Source organism: Pangasianodon hypophthalmus, chromosome 17 (genome assembly GCF_027358585.1).
Source record: "Pangasianodon hypophthalmus isolate fPanHyp1 chromosome 17, fPanHyp1.pri, whole genome shotgun sequence".
Lineage (NCBI taxonomy): Eukaryota > Metazoa > Chordata > Actinopteri > Siluriformes > Pangasiidae > Pangasianodon > Pangasianodon hypophthalmus.
In genome coordinates, this window is record NC_069726.1 from 10,202,119 (window position 1) to 10,224,100 (window position 21,982).

General features: G+C 38.4%; 2 protein-coding genes across 2 annotated transcripts; one reads left to right on the forward strand and one right to left on the reverse strand.

Annotated features, from left to right (window-relative positions):
- The first annotated feature begins 4,721 nt into the window (after window positions 1-4,721).
- Window positions 4,722-9,656, forward strand: rfc3 (replication factor C (activator 1) 3). The gene is made up of 9 exons (XM_026941945.3): window positions 4,722-4,924; window positions 6,171-6,308; window positions 6,451-6,518; window positions 6,605-6,702; window positions 6,913-7,094; window positions 7,644-7,780; window positions 7,973-8,071; window positions 9,160-9,229; window positions 9,364-9,656. Exons 1-9 carry the CDS (start codon window positions 4,838-4,840, stop codon window positions 9,553-9,555), a joined length of 1,071 nt encoding a protein of 356 aa, XP_026797746.1. The 5' UTR covers window positions 4,722-4,837; the 3' UTR covers window positions 9,556-9,656.
- A 91-nt stretch (window positions 9,657-9,747) lies between these two features.
- Window positions 9,748-20,207, reverse strand: kl (klotho). The gene is made up of 5 exons (XM_026941591.3): window positions 19,335-20,207; window positions 16,153-16,663; window positions 14,310-14,578; window positions 11,151-12,273; window positions 9,748-10,763 (listed from the first exon to the last, which is right to left on the reverse strand). Exons 1-5 carry the CDS (start codon window positions 20,073-20,075, stop codon window positions 10,438-10,440), a joined length of 2,970 nt encoding a protein of 989 aa, XP_026797392.1. The 5' UTR covers window positions 20,076-20,207; the 3' UTR covers window positions 9,748-10,437.
- Window positions 20,208-21,982: the final 1,775 nt, after the last annotated feature.

Below are 21,982 nucleotides of genomic sequence, written 5' to 3' on the forward strand. Positions count from 1 at the left end.
TCCAAAGATATATATATATATATATATATATATATATATATATATATATATATATATATATATATGTATGTATGTATATATGTGTGTGTATACTTTATGTCTAAAACAAGACCATCCAAGTATAAATAGAGCATCATGACATGTTTTACATGAACGAATCCTCTCAAAATACAATATATGTCCAAGCCACCTTCATGTGCACATTTCAACAATAACAAAGATAGCGATGCTGCATGGGAAAGAATGAAAATTGGTTACCTGAATCTTCAACAGTCCAGTGAGGTGATATGAAGGAGGCCACTGCAAGTAAGGCAAAAAACAATTACATTCATATATCCTTTTGTAAATGCTATGTTTCGGAAACTACCTGTGCTGAGGAGTCACATGGACCTAAGTGAGTACCTTCAGGATGAGACTCTTCCAGGGAAAGAGGCATTGTGGCGTAAAGAGAGAGAGAGAGAGAGAGAGAGAGAGAGAGAGGTGTTTGACATGTGTGCTTGTATTTATAGACTCAGAGGTATGCAAGTCAAGCTTTAGATGACACATCAACATGTATTTCCTTAACAGTTACCTTAATATTTTTGTAGCGGCATTTGTATATCAATAATCGCCTGGGAAAACACTTCACATGGTGAAACTTTGACATTTTCTACTATATTTAGTGCTGAACCCTACAGGCTTTCCTCAAATGAAATTTGTTTCTATTTTGCAATCATCTCAAGTTATATATAAAGTTATAAGGATTCAACTGAAAGACACCAACACACTAGCTCTCTAAATCAAGTAATATTTACTGATTTAATTTACATTGAATTTAGTATGTAATAAATCAAAATAAAAAAATAATAAAAATGACCAGACATTCAGACAAGACCTACAGACATTTTTGCAGCTGTGTTTGTTAAACTGACACCTCATCTGACTTATGTGGTATTTACAGAAAGCCTAGGCCAGTTTTTTTTATCTTGTTTTGGGAAAATATACTTATGCTTTCTTAAAGTGCAGGTGACAATATATAGTATGTTATAGGAAGCAAAACCCAATTTTGGTCACAACCTGATTTTTTTCTTTTTTTTGCCAGAATTCAGACATAGGGACATCAGATTTTTTTTTTTTTTCCCCAGATCACCTCACATACACATGGCAGTGAAACAGTGTTACTGCTGTCTATAGGGTCAGTTCACAGTCAGCACATTGCAGTACTTTAAATGTGTAAAGGGTTTGTGTAATTGTGTAAAATATTTCCCAATGCAACCAACCCCCCTGGTTGAAGGTCATGTTAGTAAAAGCATAACACAACACCAGTTTCTTGTAGTTTGATTTACTTTAATTTGCTCCCTTAGGATTAAACCATCTGCCAAATTAACAGATACAAATCCAATATAATCACAGTCATACACAAAGTATTAAATTGAAAATGCGAAGTATTTGTCACAGCTCGGACGAACAGCAGTTACCGTATTAAATATGATCCAGACTCCATATGATTCAAAATGATTCAGACTGTTGAAATTCCTCTGCACAAGCCTTCCTCACCTGAAAAGCATTCCTGTGATTCCTGCCTTGGACTTGGAACAACACACACTTAGAGATGTGGAAGTAGTTTCCATTCCATTTCTGGTGGACAGGGATTCCTCTGACTCTATAACAATATTTTGCAGACATTTTCCATATTACACGCATTAGAGTTATTACCTAATAAGACTCCATGCTCTTTATACCAACTCTGATATGTATTATATGACATGTTTTTATCTTAGGCTCCTCCACCTCACACACACACACATACACGTAGCCTACATAATAAGTGATCTGCCCTACATTATGCATGCTATTACAACCTGCTGCAACATGCATTGTAAGGGATATATAGAAAATGTGCTGCATGCATTTGTACACTTCTAACAATCTGCATTAACTGGAACCTATTAGTAATTTATCATATTTTAAAATTAAATTTAAATATACTACTTTTGTTTCCCAAACCTTCTGCTTCATTTATGCCATAAACACTACACCACACTTTTATGAAATTCGTGGTCCAGGGCTTTGAAGCAGCCAGTTCATCTGTTTCAACATTAGATGGGCCGAGTTTACATATTTTAGAGGCAGAGTAACTCTCCTGACATGCAAGCTTGGTATTTATGTGCAAATAAACAATTTAGCAGCAAACAGTTTTTAACTTTAGACTGATGGTTCAAATGGTGGCTGGAAGCCTGGCTTCATAATGAACATTTTCACACTTATTGATTTGTAAGTCTTGATCTCATGCAAGCCCACAAAATCTCAATTTATTATTTAATTATTGTATCACTCCACTCATCTGTGTTCACTACATAAAATTCCACTGCCTAGTTTGAAACAGTTACTACAGTAGTGTTAGTGACATTAGTGAACATGATGAAAAATACTTTTCAGGAATATAACTTTTGACTTAAAATATGAAAGCTTGTCAGATGAAGATGAAAAGGAAGAAGGGACACCAGTTTCAGCAGAAGCACCTTTAACAGGAATGTACAAATCAATATGAGCTAGTTAGTTCAGTAGCCGATGCGCTATAAAGTGAGTGTGGCTTCTCTGGGATCTATTTCCACTAGCAGAGCAAAAATAAACTAAACATTTGGCCACATTGCGTCCAAAATGTCACTTAGTTGATATTAATTTCTTGTTTATAGAACTGTTGTATAAAAGCAATATCACAATTGCAATCATGCGGTTATACTGAATATCAGCACTGATATTCAATATAAAGACACCTGTGCTTGCCTTAAATTGTATTGTAACTACAGTGTAGCTAACAGGAAAAATATATAGCTACAAGAGTGAGGAGTGTACATTATCCTGCACCTACAGATGGGTCCTGGGATTTTGGGGGTTGCCCAAACAATACACAGAACTGAAACATAAAATATATAACCTTTATGCTTATATACTGGATTGTATAGTAGAATAAATGCAAGCAATAATGTTCATGAAAACCTTCTCTAGTGGAAGGTAAGCACATATTTAGGTGAATTCATCATTTGTAATGTGTTCACTAATCCTGTGTATAGTGTCTATATTATGTATAGCGTGTGGTCTGGTATGTCTTGTTTTGACTCTGAACAGCAAAAAGTGGTGAGTTGTGGAAAAAAAAAAAAGGTAAGCAACACATTGTTGAAAAGCCCAGTGCCATCTGTGCGTAGACACACACTTCGTCACCCTCTCAGTTTCTTAGCTCATCGCCAGGTGTTGTGGAATGAACCGTGACTCGCACCCACATGGATATTTCTGCTCTCTCATTTCAGTTCGCTCTGAAAATAAGAGCATACCCACTACTGTGCCTCCCACTGAGAAGGTGACAGGTGTGTATGGTAGTGATAGTAAATCAGCACCTTAGGTCAAACACTGTAAAACAGATTGCGACACAAAAAGTAGTTCAAGAATGCATGTTATAATATAGTGCTTTCTCAAGGCTACAGCATTAGAGCTACAACTGCTTTTTGCCTACTACAGATATATGAAAACTTTTGAATGATGATATTTAATTGAAACTTTATTTTAATTAAGCCTGCAAATAGGGTGTATAGTTTACTTCTTAGACATTCACCATGCATTCCTGCAGTCTGTTAGCCTAGACAAAGTGATAAACAACATCCTGATCTTGAGCTTGTTAGTCACATTAAGCAAGCGGATATGCGTGGTCATGAACATACAGTACAGTACACCCTTCAGTACCAACAATTTCACCTGCAGTCATTTTCACATCTTAATAGAGTATAATAAAATTCAAAAAATACCCCTATGAGTGCATATAAATGTGAAATAAAAAAAGGTTCAATAAAGTACGCTTTCACATGTTCTCTGAGTGTATGTGTGGGTTTCCTCCGGGTTCTCGGGTTTCCTCCTACCTCCCATAAACATTCCAGTAAGTGGTTTACTGACTATAAGTTGCCCCCAGGTGTGAATGTGTGCACAGTACACTGGCATTCCATCTAGATTGTATTCCTGCCTCGTGCTGAGTGCTCCCAGGATAGGCACCGGATGTATCGGATCACAAGGCTGATCAGGATAAAGTGGTTACTGAAGATGAAGGAAAAAATAAACATTAGTGTACTTGCAGCCACACTGATGATTAATACGCTTAAAGTGTGCTAAAATGGAACATCTATATTTGTATTTAGTATATTTTAATTGAACAAAAATAGTATTAAAGTGTGACTGTATGTTAAAATTGTTGTGTGTTTAACCATGCTAAAATAGAACTATTTTAAGTATATTTCAGTATTCTTTGAATATACCATGGTACATGCATTTTAATCCATGATGATCATATACATAGTGTTAGAGTGAAATTAATCTAAAAGTATTATGATTGCACTACTATTGCATTTTAAGTATATTACAAATGTACTAAAACTCAGTATGCTTATCTAATCCTCCAATTTATTTAAATCACAATTTAAATAAATACCATACCATATTGTATACATTCAATAATCAGTACTGTATATATCACCTAGAGTACTGCATTTATGGATTTTAATATTATAAAATTATAAAATGCTTTTCTATTCTAATCTATTCTGTTCTGATAAAACTTCAGTCTATTCTATTTTATTCTAGTAAAATTCTACTTGATCCTTTTCTGATAAAACTCTGTTTTATTCTGACGTCATGACTCCGGCGTGCTGCCTCAATTACCAAACGCTATCGTTTGTCCCTCGGCGCCTTCTGTATTACAGCCGTGTGACAGCTGTGTGTGCGCGCGCGGGTTTGTTGTATTCCGCGGGAGCAGCAATCAAAGCGCGCGCTCAGACACAAAGCTGCTTAAAAGTTCAGTCATTTGTAAAACAACATGAGTTTGTGGGTTGATAAGTACAGACCAACATCTCTGGCCAAGCTGGACTATCACAAAGAGCAAGCAAATCAGCTAAAAAACCTGGTAAGGACTGCACAAAGCCCGGTTTACCAGTTAGCTAGGATGTTAGCCAGCTTGTGTGTGTGTGTGTTGTGTGTGTATATTGTGTCTGTGTTGTGTGTTCTGTAACAAGCTGAGAGAGAAAATAGCAGTTGTGTACCATGTAAACCGGGATAATGAGGTAACTGTTCCGGGACTAGCAGTTAAGAACATATACACATATAAGCTAATTATATGGCTGTTATACCAAAGTTTACTAGTGTTTTCTCACATTAACTAACTAACTAACTAACTAGCCGGTTTAGACTCAAGTTACCTAGCTGTGTATTTAGTAAACATCAGATTAGTCACAGAAGGCGCGTGCTTTGGAACAGAACAAAATTACCATGCCGAAGACACACACACACACACAACACACACACTTTTTTAAATTTGTTATACCAGTTTAACTGTTTTTACAGTTACAGCTTGAACCTACATAAAAATGCACACAAAAATGCTTCACATATTAAACAACAAATATACAAATCTGCATTGCATGCAGTCAGTGTCACATTTAAAACAATAACTTAGACATTGTTAGTAGAAAGAATTCTTTTTTGCGTTCTTATTTTAAATAAGAAAAATATTATATATTACACTGTTATATTTCAAATAATTAAAATACATAAATAATAATCAAATATAATCAAATATAAAGTTAAAAAACCTTGAAAGGTTTTATACCAAAACTAGTTTTTGTACCACTCCATTTCCTATGAATGTGACATTAAAAGCAAATCAGTAAGAAACATTTGTCTTCTTGTGAAATTACTATCATGTGTTGGCAAGATTTGCATTAAGCCTCTAGTTAAGGAATTGCACTTTTTTCCTCCAAGAATGAGAAGTACAAGAATTGATACAAAATATATGTTCAGTATTCTCCCAGTTCTCTTTAGAAAATGAGCTGTACTTGATACTTAAAGTGTCTTTCACTTGATAGATTTTGTGTATCATCTTAAAAGAAATATCATTACTTTTGTTACTTATGCAGTGACGATTAAATACTTGTCAAATATCCTCTCATGCAAAAGAAAGACAATAAAATCTGACTGGAGGATCTGAAACCTTGTTAAAGAATTTTTCTGACCATTTTGTTGGAACATTTTCCTTTCAGAAGTTCAATATCAAGTACAATTATAGAGCGCAAGACATTTTTATGCACTTTATAATCAATGTTATTGGTGCAAATGGCCATAAGTGTGCTTTCTTCCTATAATGTGTCATTCAGGTACAATGTGGCGACTTCCCTCACCTACTTGTTTATGGTCCATCTGGCGCTGGCAAAAAGACACGAATCATGTGTCTCCTCCGTGAGCTGTACGGTGCCGGAGTGGAGAAGCTCCGGATTGAACACCAGTCCATTGTAGTAAGCACTATCATTACGTTCTAAAAACTCCTTTCAGAAGTTTTAAATGCTTGGGGAAGTAACCAGTGATTACATCAGTAAGTTAAAACTCATCTCAGTGCAGGTTTCTGATTATTGCATTGATGTATATTTCCCCATACAGGCTCCATCTAAAAAAAAGATTGAAATCAACACAATTGCCAGTAACTACCATTTGGAGGTGAATCCAAGGTAAGCTGCCACATGTTCAGGGTGCCATTATTTTTAACCGAGTCACTGGACTGGTGCATTACCCACTGGTATGTCTGGTTTTGTAGTGATGCTGGGAACAGTGACCGTGTCGTCATCCAAGAGCTGATCAAAACAGTGGCTCAGTCTCAGCAGATACAATCCAGCACGCAGAGAGAGTTCAAAGGTCAGTATAGATTTTCATTTTGATTACATATGACAGTTGTATATACTTGTATGTTTATCACTATTGGCTGCACACATGTATTGCTTATCTGTATTCTTATGCTTTGTTACTCTTAAGTGTGTCAACAGTGCCTGAATATCTATAAAGGTTTATAATATTTTTGTAATGTTTATAAGTGCAGAATGTCTCATGTGCTCCTCTTAACTGCAGTGGTGCTGCTGACGGAGGTGGACCGGCTCACCAAAGACGCGCAGCATGCCCTGCGCCGCACCATGGAGAAATACATGGCCACCTGTCGCCTCATCCTGTGCTGCAACTCCACCTCTAAAGTGATCTCTCCCATCAGGAGCAGGTGCCTGGCTGTGAGAGTGCCACTGCCCAGCACTGAGGAGGTAACTACACTAACCACTCAAACCGTCATATATATAAAACATAGGCTTTTACGTTTGACAGCGAGGCAGTTGGAAAGCCAGACAGGTTACATTCACTAGCTAGCTGAGTGGGTGGAATAAGGCTGATATGAGGTGGCTATGAATATCTGCTTCCATACGGCTACAGAATCCTCTTCATGTTAATACACCTAAAGCAGCTTCTTCACAGTTTATCACTTGTGAGAGGCCATGAAAACTGAATGGAACAACACTGACACATGTAGAAAAGCTGTCCCCAGAGAAACCTATTCCATATTAACTTGCATATTGCATAAGTCTTTACTTGTTTGTTAACTTTTTTTTTTTTTCATTGTTAAATTAAAAGTACTAAATGACAGAATCCATTATCACTGGATCTCTTGACATCCCAATTTCAGCCTTATACACCAGTATAGTTTAACTTCAGCACGTTTTGCAGTTACAGCATGGTGGAGGTTAGAAGGCAGCTCGCTGATTACTGAAAGGTTTTGTGTGTGTGACTTTTCAGTTCAGGTTCATTCTCTGTTTCAGGTGTGCAGTGTTCTGGTGGGCGTGTGCAAAAAGGAAGGGCTTAATCTCCCAACTGAGCTGGCCAGACAGATCGCCGAGAAGTCAGGCCGCAATCTTCGCAAAGCTCTTCTCATGTGCGAGGCCTGTCGAGTGCAACAGTGAGTGAGGGCCAGTGACTGTGGCAGGGGCAAGACTGGATGTAGATCCTTGTTGTGAAACCGAATTATGTTATGTATATTTCTCAAAATATGTAATATTTTGATCAAAGGAAACTGCAGACATCATCATTTCTTTATATAAACAGTACCTGCTGCAGGGAAAAAACTGATCTTTTTCTGTTTTGTCCTCAGGTATCCTTTCTCTGCAGATCAGGACATCCCTGAAACAGACTGGGAAGTGTACCTCAGAGAGACAGCTAACGCCATCGTCAACCAGCAGAGCCCACAAAGGTTAGTACTGTATGTCTAGGTGTGATGTCTCGCTACCGAGCCCACTCTTGGAACAATTGTAACTATTGTGTGTTAAAGTTTCTAGGGGTGGACAAATGATAAATTCATTAGCTAGCCCTCCGTGCAAATAAAAGTTGCCCAGAAACCTATTAGTTAGGTTTCTGGGCAACTTCAGGAAGTGGTAGCTCAGTGGTTAAGACTTCTGATTGGAAGGTCAAGAGTTCAAATCCCAGCATCACCAAGCTGCCACTGCTGGGCCCTTGAGCAAGGCCCTTAACCCTCAACTGCTCAGTTGTATAAATGAGATAATTGTAAGTCGCTCTGGGTAAGGGCGTCTGTCAAATGCCGTAAATGTAAATGATTCAGCTAAAAAGTGGAAGCTAACAGTGTAACAACAGATAGCAAAAGCCAGTTAAGTGCATTAATACAGATGATGGGAAACAAATTAGTAAATGATCATGTAGCACATCACAATTTCCCTGCACAAAAAACAAAAAAACATTGGCTAACATTTTGTTGTTCCGTCCTCACATTGCATGTCAAGGATATTAATCGAGTCTGGGTAGTGTTTCACGCCACTCAGTTTCGAATCTGTGCATGCTAATTAAAACGTTGTGCTACCAGCTAGCTCATGCCTCAGCTGATGTCTGTGTACTATAGCATCAACATGCATCACACCACTTTGAACCACATTAAGTTTAAACATAACTACCACACAACATGAAAACCACATATTATATGAAAATGTTTACAAAAGCCAGTAAGGTGTAAGGTTTTATTTTCTTTCACTGGTTAACCCTACCTGTTCACCAGGCAACTAGGGATAAATAAATAAATAATAGCCTGGGCATGAAATCTGTTTGTCCCAGGCTAGTGATTTGTCCATCCCTGGTATCAGCAGTCTCCTGTTCATAAGGACTGGAAATAATAAGCATCTAATTTAGGCCTGTGATTGTCAAACTCTTAGGCTGTTGTGTTTTAAAGTTGTTATTTACTATGAGCTTTGGTCTTAATGATTGAATGTTTACCTTTTTATGGCTGTTATGTAATTAACTGATAGAAATCTTAATTTGTTCATTTCATTCAAGACTTTTGGAGGTTCGGGCAAGACTTTATGAACTACTAACTCACTGCATTCCAGCAGAAATCATCATGAAGGTATAGTCTGGCCAATTCTGATCATATTCCACTCTCTTACATGCTCACCAGTTCAGAGCTGCTAAAATCCATTTAAAATAATTTTCTTCAAGGCAGTTTGATTTGCAGTCATTTTGTGTCTCTTCACTGTGTAGGGGCTTGTGTCTGAGCTGCTCAGTAATTGTGATGGCCATCTGAAACCTGAGGTGGCTCAAATGGCAGCCTACTACGAACACAGACTACAGTTGGGCAGCAAAGCCATTTACCACCTGGAGGCCTTCGTGGCAAAGTTCATGGCCATCTATAAGAAGTTTATGGAGGATGGACTCGACAACTTCATGTTCTGATTTCTCTCTAATGTCATCTTACTGTATTTTTGTTTTGGCTCTGAAAATATCTGCAAATTTTCTTTGTAATAAACATAACCTTTGTAAAGATTTTCACCTGATTCATGTTTGTGTTCATGTTAACACAAGGTATTTTATACAGACAAGTTAATATAAATACGGGGGCTGGAGCGTTTGGGTGGTTTAAATGAAAACTCTGTAGTGTACTCTTTCTGTCATGCCTCAGAAATTTTAATCTCAGTGTGAAACTGTGAAATCTTTTTTTCTACTTTTAGTGGAGTGCAGAACATCTTTATTATTTTTTATCACATAATTTTTCACAAAATATAACACCTAACAAAAATTCAACACATATTTTCCATGTAATACATATATTAATACATATATATTCAGAACAATAGATAAGATTATTAAAGTGCTGCATGTTTTCTCTATAAAATATACAAGCTAAAACATATCAAGACCATTTTAAGACATGAAAGTAAATTAAGGGCAGGATGAATTTTTGGACTATACAGCCTGCATGCCAGCTGAGAAAACACTTGTGACACCACTGGGCACTTAGTCTTAAGTACTCAGTATTGGTGGGATTGCAGATAGTTATTTAACATTAGCTCGCAATACTTGGATCTATTAGTTGTGTGTATACATACACAAATACATAGGATCTGATAATATAAAGAATTCTACATCCTTGTATGCAAATATCTTCGATTGTAAAATACAACCAAAAACAAGCTTCACATTTCAATCTGGGTTCATTTAGGTACATACAGTGTGTATTTCTAATTCAGCAGTCAGTAGTCCTGTAGCAATAGCTAAAAATAGGTAGCATTTCCTCTTGCTCCTTAGCTGTAACTAACCCAAATCACAGACTCTTAGTTATTTAGGTCTTTTCATGCAATAGTATATAATAACACCCATAGTAATGAGCATGGCAGAAGCAACCAGAGAGATGAAGCCCACAACAGGGCGCTTGGCCAGCACATGACACGCAGGTAAGTCTTCAGGCTTGCGAGGACAGTGTTGTGGGGGGCTACCAGGGACCGGGAACCCGTTATTGTCAATAATTTTTCTGTAGTGGGTTAGAGAGGATTTCACTATGTCCTCCTCCTGGACATGGCCGTACATGCCAAAGCCAGGGTCATGCCTGTCGTTAAATGCGTAGGCAAAGTAGCCTTTCAAATTGACCTCGTCCAGTGCGTATGCTGGAAAAGAAAACAGACAGTTGAGAAACTATTAATAAGCTCTAATCTGTTATATTGATATAGCTGGATTGTTAGCAAATAAACAAGATAAAAAAAATCTACTAAGTAGTTAAACAAATATTTTCTCAAAATAGGTCATATGCTGTTGTGAAATATGTCTGTGTGGCTCACATCAGTGTTCACTGGCTCACTGAAGGTCAGTGAACTAAGCCTGTACTGTGCTGTCTAATGATTAATTGGCTTTGGTGGTGTTTGTCTTCTGATGCACACTTTGTGTACTCTAATAGAACTGAGTGAACCATCACTCATCAAAATAAGCCTCAAAATGTAAAAGCATATATTCTGTTTCTAATATTGGCAGATATTCCAAAGTAGGAGTGACCTTACCTTTTAAGGCCTCATTGATATAGTTGTACAGATAGTAAACCCGTAGACTGTCTTTGAATCTGGCTATGTCTTCTTGGACCCCATTGGCCATAACATAAATGGGCACGCCTTTGTAATGTGAAGCAACCCAGTTGAGGGCTTTGCGTAGGCCCCAAGGAACCACTGGAGAGTTACGCCTTGGAGACATTATCCAGGTTACATCTGAAATCAACTGTACTTCTAATGTGTCCTTGAACAAGTACTTATCCTCCACTTCATTGTACACCATGGAGGTTGTGAAATGACTGAGGGCAAAGAAGTCATAGGTGCCTTTGACTAGTTGTCGATCCTCTTCACTGAATGTGGGTAAGTGGTAGTTGAACAGGTCTAAAGGGTTTCGCTGCTGGAGCCACTGGCGCATCACTGGTGGATAGTCTCCCCTGCCGAAGATGGGTTCTGCAAACCAGCCCACACGTAGATCCAGAACTCGCTTGGCAGGGGCCATGTCTTCATGGTTGAAAGAGAACGCAGGTTCAACCCAGTCCATATGCAGCACCAAAGAGGCTTTACCACCTTGTGACTGGCGAAACTCACTGTCATAGACACGCCAGGCTAGAGCGTGGGCGCGAAGCAACTGATGGCCGACTGCATAGCCAAGGTCTTCATCATTGGGTTCATTCAACGTGATCCACAATTTAACGTGATCCCCAAGCCTTTGAAAACACAGCCTAGCATAACCAGCAAAGGCATGCACTGTTTCTTCACTTTGCCAACCTCCTTTGGTCTCCAGTGGCACAGGCAGACTGGAGAGTTTTCCAGTGTGGTGCCAAAGAGTGACCACTGGGGTGATGTTGGCCCTCCGGAGCTCACTAACAAAGCAGTGGTAATAGCTTAGCAAGGTGTTGTTAGCTTCTGATACACGGCCTGTAGGGACTATAGAGGACCAGTTGAGGGAGAAGTGGAAATGGGAAACATGCATGTGTTGGATATCTGATACTTGTTGCCGGATTGCAGCGAAGTCAGCACAATGGCGCCTTCTGTGCATGGGGATTTCCACACCCTCCAGTTTTTTCAGTTTTCCATTGTCTGAGATGTTCCAGACATACACACTTGAGTCAACAAACTGCATAGGCGTGGTCTCCACCTGTTCACATGAATACATTGTCAAACCACTTTAGCGTATTCAATGGCATATTATAATATTATATTAAGAATTAAGGACCTACCGAAGTGGTCCCAATATACAGACTGAAAGGAAAAAAAACTGTTGGCTCTTATACAGGCATGTTCTGGGTCACTGCAAATCAGTACAGCTGTTCTGCCTGATCACCTTTATCCTATAATGAAACATTTACTGTATATTCTGATTGAGTGGTCTCTTCCAAGATGACAATGTCCTCATCCATAGGGCACAAGGACGCAGTGACAGGTTTGAGAAGTATGAAAATGGTGTAAATAATATGGTGGGCAAAGACAATAATATGATATTGCTGTGTATAACAGTATATAGGTTTGCTCGCATACTGCCAGCAATACAGAATAAAACGTAGAGAAAAATAAAAATCAATTAAAATTTTGAAATTTTAAAATGGAGGGGCGTCTATGTTAACATCCATGGTTTTGGAAAGGGATGTTCATCAAGGTTGTGATCATCGGGTATCCACATACTTTTGGCCATGTAGTGTATTTGTCACTCATCTGTCCACTGTATATGATAAATGTGGGTGTGGTTTGACACTGATGCTTGTGGGCTTCCTGACAGTCAGGACTTTTTTTTTTCAGTATTATGGTGTGAATATTTAATAAGAAATTCTACAACTTACCAAAAAGTAGTAAACTTTATAAAGTTAACTTTGCAACTTTTTAACTATAAACAAACTGAAATTAACTACAAATTAATTAATTTCAGGTTAAATAAGCACTGTGTTGAAAATCTTAGAATTGTAACTCTGTATAGGACTGGAGATGACATCACTGTTATAGATTATAATGCATTTTGTTTAGAGTTTAGAATTTGGCAGTGAATCTGGGTCACAGGCGAACACTCCAGGATCATGCACGGAGACTGGGTTCTCCTTTCCGACCTTTGAATCTTCCTACTCACATAAAGCCGTAATGACAAACAGGGTCAGTGAGGTGACTTTGGCAAACTGCAGGCTGCAAGGGTCTGTATTTAGAGTAAGGTCATACTCTGAATACAAATAAAGTGAGTATATTTACAATGCACACTAATATCACAATCATTATCTAATTTATATGGAATAAAGCAGTTTAGGATTTTACAATTAAGGACACATGAAATTTTTCCCAATTCTGGATATATACCATTAATCTAGGTTTTTTGTGCACGTGAGTAAGGATAACTGGATCAAGCTGGGGAAGAGCTACTCTGGAAGCAGTCATCACCCCAATCTTAATACAGACAGGCAGACAGACTGACGGTTATCAATCAAAGGCCAACATTATGTATTTATAAAGATACATGATTACTGAGCAGATTATAAGTGTATGTAAATGCATGACTTTTCCTGGTTGTAATTATTAAAGAAACCAAATGTTCACTTTAAAGTTACAATCTGCCTTAATAGGTTACATATAATTAACTAGTGCTGAAGTCTGATGGTCAAATAGCAGACCAGAAATAATGGCTCAGAAGTTTGTCTTTCAGCTCTTCACTTGATCCAGGATCAAAGTATACGGAAGTTATAGTTAATGTGTATTTTTTTATTTTCTTGAAGACTTAAGTGGCACATTCCCCAAACTCTGTCACAAGAAGCTCTACAGTGTAGCAACCTTAATCTATCTATCTATCTATCTATCTATCTATCTATCTATCTATCTATCTAAACTAAATTTAATTTTTATTCATCATATTATGCAATACAAATATTAATAAACTGCTTGCTGTGTGCAGGAGTAGAATATTAAATGCTCTCCTTAAAGGAACACTTCATCTAAATGACCAATAATTAATGAAAATGTATAATGGCCAATAGAAATAGTCCCTGTAAATAAAAAAGTTTTTAAAAAGTTTCCATTTTAGAAAAAAAAGTGTACCAGAAAGTGCAGCACTATAGCCAGTAAGAGTTATTTTTTCTTTAATTAAGGCATGTTTGGTGAGCACATCTCTCTGTTACTTCTAGTTTTAGAAGTGCTTAAATAAATAACATTGTTCCTTACCTGTATGGAGTTTGCAGCCACTCCCCATGTGAAATCACAAGGAAAAACTCCAACAAGAGGCCTATTCTCTGGGAGCTGAGGGAAGCCGTTCTTCTCAATCAGTTTACTGTAAAACATTGCTGAGGTCTTTGGCTCTCTCGTCAGGTGATCAGATTTGAAGTCTACGTAGTAAAGACCACGCCGTATTCCGTACTCCCGATACCACTCAAAGCCATCGAGCAATGACCAGGCAGTATATCCAAACACATTCACTTTGTCCAGTCGAATTGCTGAGAAGAGTCAGTAACAAAAAGAAAGTACATCAGTATGTGTTCACAGATTAATTAACATATGATATTTTAAAAACTATTTATACCACTTATGTATACCAAGACATCGGCTTTCGGACGCTGATGTCATCGGAAAAAATATGAGGTTTTTCTTGATGTGAGAAATATTTTGTTCTTCTGAACATATTCTCATTCTCGCAAATTTGTAACAGTTTGCAAGTCTAATATAAGGACGGGATCAGCATTTGTATTATGGCTTGTGTTACAGCTATATTGGTATAAAACCAAACAAAATATATTGCCTCATTCAAATTTTAAGATTCATTAGAAGACCGTGTACCTTGTGAGCATTTTGTTACTTCACTATTATGTTAAATCTTTTTAAAATCAAAAATTAGTTAAATGCATAAATGTTTTTACTGGCACTATTACAGTACTCTTACTCTTCTGTACTGTATTTTTTTATTAGCAAAATATTTGGTGCGGTATTTAAATTTTTGCTCATGTCTAGAAATACTATGAGTAAAAAGGTTTAAAATATTATACCCGAGAAGAAAAAATTTCCAATGTGTTTATAAACAAAAAGTAACATTCAGATTTAAAATATTTAATGTTAATGGCCAAACTGATAGATAATATCATTTTTGAAGAAATTTCTTCAATATATATATATATATATTTACATATATTCGATAGATAGATCTTGGAGTCAAGGACAGAGATTTTGTAAAAAAGACACCCAAGACATGCTGCATTTAATAGCCAATAGTGTAGAGAGCAAATGACTGTAACTTGACAATCCACACACTGCTCATGAAAGGGTCAAGTGGAACATTACATTTTATAAGGATTTGCCAGCCAATCATCATCCAGGAAGAATATGCAAGATAGGTGGCCATGGCCAATCACGTCTACATAAAAATACACACTAAGTGAAGAGAGAGAGAGAGAGAGAGAGAATTTTATAAATGTCTCAGAATATTGTAAATGTAAATTTAAAGCATCCTTAGAGCATAGCTGTAATTTACAGCACTTTAGGGTTTTGCTAGCTAGAATGTCAAAACTTTGATGCCCCAAATCTCTAAACAGCTCTTCACCAAAATAGAACCCTTTAGTACCAAGATTATGGCTTTGCAAGATTCTGACTGATCAATGTGCTTTAACTGTGGACCAATTTTTACTCTTACAATTTTTTTCTTTCTTTCTTTCTTTTAACTATTCAGCCAGTGGCAACCTGAATCATTAAAGTAGAAAATAAAAAGTAAAATAATTTAACTAGATTGACTAGCTAGGGTCAGCCAATTCAATACACACACAGTCAATTCAATACACTCTTTTTGGTCTACATCAGACAGCTGTGCATGTGTTCATTTCTCTCAGTTCTAGTCTTGGTGACTCTCTGTCCTGCACAGTTTACCACCAGTTCAACACCAACTCATTATGAAACCCTTCAGGAGCTGCATTAGATGTGCTATATCTAAGTAAACTTGATTTTATTTTCTCTAACTCCCAAAAACTGGAGTGGAGAGCTCTGTTTAGGTTATTAAACTAAGTTTCTGCTTCCCTTCACCTACCCTTCAGAGTCTCCACAATGAAGCGTTTGAGGTAATACATGTGCTTGGCATCCTTTGTCTTGGTATTGCCATTGACAAACCAGCCACTTTCCACTACAAAGATGGGAGGCTTGTTGTACTCTGAGTGAACCCAGTAGAGCAGCATGCGGAGATCCAGATCCTCGATCTGCCCGAAGCGCAGGCTGTCGTTAATCAGCTGGAAACTGAGAGCAGGCCCATGAGACAGGGCAAAGAAATCAGCCGTGCCATTAACATACTCCCTCTCTGCCTTGGTAAATGACGGTAGCCTGTGCGTGAGGTTGTGCTTCATGCATGGTGGGTAATCTCCATCTACAAACAGCGGATGAGCAAACCAGCCCAGCACGAAGTCCAGCGAGCACTGACAAGCCCTTCGGCTCTCCTGCCTCGTCCTGCTTGGTTTGATCCAGTGGGACGCCAGAGCTATGGACACTTTCCCTCCCTGACGGGCACGATAGCGCTCGTCATACACATGCCACGCCGCAGCATGAGCCTGGTGCAGGACAGTGAGAGGCAAATGGGTCAAAATACAGTTCATCATAATTTTATGGAGTATAAGAAAAGATCGAATTTATTTACATGACATTCTGATAAAGAAATATATGCTATCTATCAGTATGATTTATACATTCATTGTATAAACCTGTTAAAAATGAGATAACATTTTAGTTGATAGATTCACAGAGTGCTAATTGGGCATGAGATAGAATATCACTGTCTCGAATATCGCGACACAAAATACTGGTGAGATGAATTTGCTGTTCATACTGCGATATTTCCTTTTAATATTCATTATGAGCTCTAACTCTTCTTACACACTAGGCAGCAGCAGCAGAGGTAGTAGCATACAGAGCACTAACTATCTCAAAGCATGTTTACTTAGTAGTCCAAAAAGTTCAGCTAATCAGAAGGGAGCGTTATGGTGTACGTGTCAAACACAAAGCCTGTAGCCTCATTTCATTTGGCCTGCATGAACTTGGAAAAAATTATACTGAAATGGCCCATAATACACTACTGCTAAACATTTTGACCATGTACAGATTTCACAGCAGATCCGTAGCATAGCCACCTGAAGGTAGTTACCGTAAAGCTGCCGTATATACAGTACGTGCACTCCGGGTTCTATCGCAGCTGGCTAGACCACTGTCTGAAATGTGGGTTCAAATCAACGTCTCGTATTGTGGCTTTAGTGTATTGTCTCAAGCCTAGTGCTAATCATACAATAACATCCAGGGGGTTGTTTTCATTTTTCTCTCCACAATGATTATAGAGACACAACACAGACACATGTTTCCATGAACTGAAGTCTGACACTAATTTCATTTTTTTCTTTACTTTATGTAATGTCTAGTAGATCCTGTATACTCATTAAAAAGCAGAACACTGCAAAAAATGCTATCTCAGCAATTTAAAATATCCTGAATGTAGTCAAACATTCTAGTATTTCTTATTTTCTTATTCTAGTATTTCTTATTTCTTATAAGATCACTATAAACCATATATAAGATTATTAAACCTATTTCGAGGCACTTTTACTAATTTCTGATTTTTTTTTAAATTTCTTATTCTTTTTGTAGAAAATTCTTTCTTGAAAGTAACACAACACTGCCAATAGTACAAGACTACTTCAAGCTTGAAATAAATAAAACATTCTAGAAATAGGTTTAATAATCCTATATTTGGTTTATTGTAAACTTATAATAGGAATTACTAGATAAATCTGGACTCTATGTAAGAATTTTGACTTGCTGTTATTTTTTTGCAGTGAAGTATTATATTATATATATTATACAAATATTCTAAGCATAATGCTATATCAGTTAAATATTTGCTTAAACACAGCTGACCTGCTATCTGCTTTTGGTGTTTAAATGTCTTGTGTATTTGTCTGTGCCAGTACATGTTATACTGTCAAGTCAGTGTATGTTAATGGATTTTGTCACCTCAGCCAGGTTTACCCTCATCAAGTCCGTTCTGTGGTTAACCACCAAGTCTGTGTTTGCGCTGTAAGTGTGAATTTGTCAATAAAAGAGCATGTGCATTGTTCTGAGTGATGCTTCCGGGTTGAGCTTTCTCCTTGCCAATGATACAGTATATTTTCCCCACATATTAGAATGTCATACAATCAGAGTACGTAACTAGTTCATTTTTGCCCATGGTTGTGGAACTATGCTACATCACTCAGCAACTTCAGCTGCTCAGGGCCTCCAAAGCACCCAACTAAAGGTCAGTCAGTAATCAAATTAATGTGTCTTAAAGTGCTATACAAAATATCACCAAAATGTATTCATACTGATAAAGAAAGATATTGACTCTGCACTGACTCTTTCCTCAAGCGAGTAAATATGCGAGTATCCAAAAATAATTTAGAAGTAAGGAATAAATGTTAATGAATGTTGGAGCTGCCTGCTGTGTTGTGATTGGCTTGTGGTGCTATGCGCTGTGTTATGATTGGCTTGAGGTGTTGTGTGCTGTGTTATGATTGGCTTGAGATGCTATGCACTGGGTTGTGATTGGCTTGAGGTGCTGTGTGTTGTGTTATTAATGGCTTGAGATGCTATGTACTGTATTGTGATTGGCTTGAGATGCTATGTACTGTGTTGTGATTGGCTTGAGATGCTGTGCGCTGTGTTATGATTGGCTTGAGATGCTATGTACTGTGTTATGACTGGCATGAGATACTATGCACTGGGTTGTGATTGGTTTGGTGATCAGATGAAATAGTTCATAATACAATGTCGGAATTGTTTCACTTGATCCCTGCAGGTGTAAAATAAGTATCTCTAACACAAGCAGGGAATTATTTATTTACTAATAAGATTAGTAACCTTTTCAGGCTTTTGTGCATACTTTATTTGGAGGGGTCAAGGTCTTAATTAGGGAGTTCAGACCCACCAAACCCTGTAACTGACGCCCTGAACGTCCTATAAGCATATAGTACAATCTGTAACATGACTGTTTCACTGTTCAACAAAACATATATATTTACATCAACTGATCTTAACTTCAGCTCATACCAAGAGTTCTGATATCTTTATAGTACTGAAAAAGTTAAAAGTGCGACCAGTGCATCCCTACATAGTAGTGAACACAACATCCACAGAACAGCTCAGTAACATCCTGATTTTGTACTGATTTTGTGTATTTCAGTGCATGTGTATTACCTTTAAAAGATTATGCCCAACTCTAAAAGGCATGTCTGGATCATTTTTAATCCCAGGTGCCACAACTCCAGTCCCATACCCGTGCCAGGCCACGACAAACGGATTGTCCATTGTGATCCAAAACTTCACATCTGAGCCGAAGGTTTGAAAACAAAAATCTGCGTAATCCCTGAACAGATCCACAAGCACAGGGTCGCTCCAGCCTCCGTAGGCGTTCTGCAGGCTCTCCGGTAAATCCCAGTGATACAGAGTCACCACGGGCTCCACTCGGATCCTCTTCAGTCCGAGGATGAGACTCCTGTAATACTCAACTCCCTTTTCGTTGTAAGTACTTCTCGTACCGTTGGCGAAGATCCGCGGCCAGGACAGAGAGAAGCGGTAGTGCGTGACACCGAGCTGCTGGAGCGCGCGCAGATCTCCCGCCAGGTTGTGGTAGCTGTCGCTGCCCACGTCGCCCGTCAACACCCGACTCCCTGCGCGGGTGAAAGTGTCCCAGACCGACTTGCCCTTGCCGTCCTTTTGCCATGCGCCCTCCACCTGATATGCGGCGGTGCCCACGGCCCATATGAAGCCCTCGGGGAACGTGTCGTACAGGAAAGCTTTATCCTCTGGATAAGGCAGTTTACTGAACCTGTCCCACGTGCGCATCCCGGCGCCTGGTTCCGCCGCAGCCCGCGTCCATAACGCGCCCGCACCGAGAATCAGGACCAGCCACAGCACACGCATTGCGCTCCGGAGCATGGCCCTCTGAATACCACCTGCAAGAGTAGTTAAGCGCTCTGACTGCGAGAGTTGATGTTCGCTTTGAGGTCTAATATGTTAATAACCGACCGTGCCTCATGTGCGCGTGCTCTTCTACCGCTAGTGTAGCTGTCAGTCATTAACCAGAGAGTGCACGCGCAAAGCGGTGTCCAAGCGCAGGGAGCGCTCAGTGCCCCACATTACATCCCTGCAGGCAGCATTTAATGAAGGTAATGGAGTAATTACTAGGCCTACCTGCAAACAAACAAGCCATTTTAGTTCATTAACCATAGCACTACTGCCTAAATAGATATGTCTAATGCATTTAAGACGTTAATGGAGCTTTTACTATGCCACTGCTCTGCGTAAACAAATCCGTCTAACGCCCAACGCCCAAACAAAGTGCAAAAATCCAAAGCAAATATATGCATTTAAACTCCTGAAGAGAAACCATGTACAAAAAAAACATGAATAGCTTATATAATACATTAAAGTTTTTAAAACGTGGAAAAAGCTACATGGTGTTGCGTTTTGCGTTTAAAACTGGGAACAGAGGTTAAAAAGTACTGAGGAGTTGAGCTCCAGATCCATATTTCCACCTGCAAATAAGCTGTGCATCTTAACAGTTTCACACTGTTTTAGCTTGATCCTTTCCCAGAATGTAAAAAAAAGGCTTGCACATCCTTTGTGCTGAATGACTGCATCTGGAGATCAAAATAATGCTTTATATATTATGTTTTAAATATGAAAATGACAATGGTTAGAATAAAAGCAGGATTTCCTAGAAAAGTTTTCCTAGAAAGTGCAGACCACTGCTTGCCCTCAGCAACTGAAATAGCACTGAGTTCATTCATCTTCAGTCACTGTTTTATCCTGGTCAGGGTTGTGGTTAGCACTAGAAGAATTATTATAATTGAAAGCAATTCAGTTCTTCATCACAAGCTGGTCTTGTGTTCTCAGGCCAAATAAACCAGGAAAGATCAACAGTGTTGTATGTAAAAGGTCATAACATCATGTTCCCAGACATGAATTTATTATACAGCTGAAGCCTATGTTATCAAGGCTGTAAGTTCTTTGACATTAGCTTAAGCATCAGTAACATGGACACCTGGAAGATGAGTGCGTTTCATCTGGCACATTGGTTATTATTAGTAAAGATGGTTTTCAGGGTTGCCTACAGAAGGTAAAGGCCAAGCGAATACTGCAGCAACAGATCTTACAGTATGCTTTTTTCCAGCGACTCGATGCCCTTGTGTCAGTAAGGAAATAATTAGATGAGATTTTCTGATCAAAGTATCAATCTCTTCTCAATGTGACAAATGTCTTTCAGGTGAGCAGGAAGGCTCCTGGACTTCTGATCTTACTGCGACATCCAAAACTTCATGCAATGCAAATGTTATAAATGACCAGAAATTTACATGTTTATTGGAACCAGGATCATGTACTGGAGATCACATGATGTGTGTTGGTGGTGATGGTGGATCAGTGGTTAAGCTTTGGGCTACTAATGAGAAGGTTGTGAAATCCCAGCACTGGCCAAGCTGCTGATCCCTTGAGCAAAGCCCTTAAGCCTTATCTGCAGCTCACATGTGTCAATTTGGATAAAAATGAGTAAATGTAAATAATCACAACTGCTTTTATTGCTTTAAGAGATAAAGAACACACACCCACACACACAGAGAGAGAGAGAGAGAGAGAGAGAGAGAGTGAGTGAGTGTATGTGTGTGTTTTGGTATTATTATTTTTTGTTCCCAGATGGAAACCAAGTGACCATTGCCAAATGACAAATATTTTAGGTATAGCTCATATCCTATGGGCAATCTTGGTGATCCATTCATTAGTTTAAAGTTGGTCAGACAATGCGATTCTGTTGCCAGTTTGATTCATTTTGTTTCATTGATTATTCA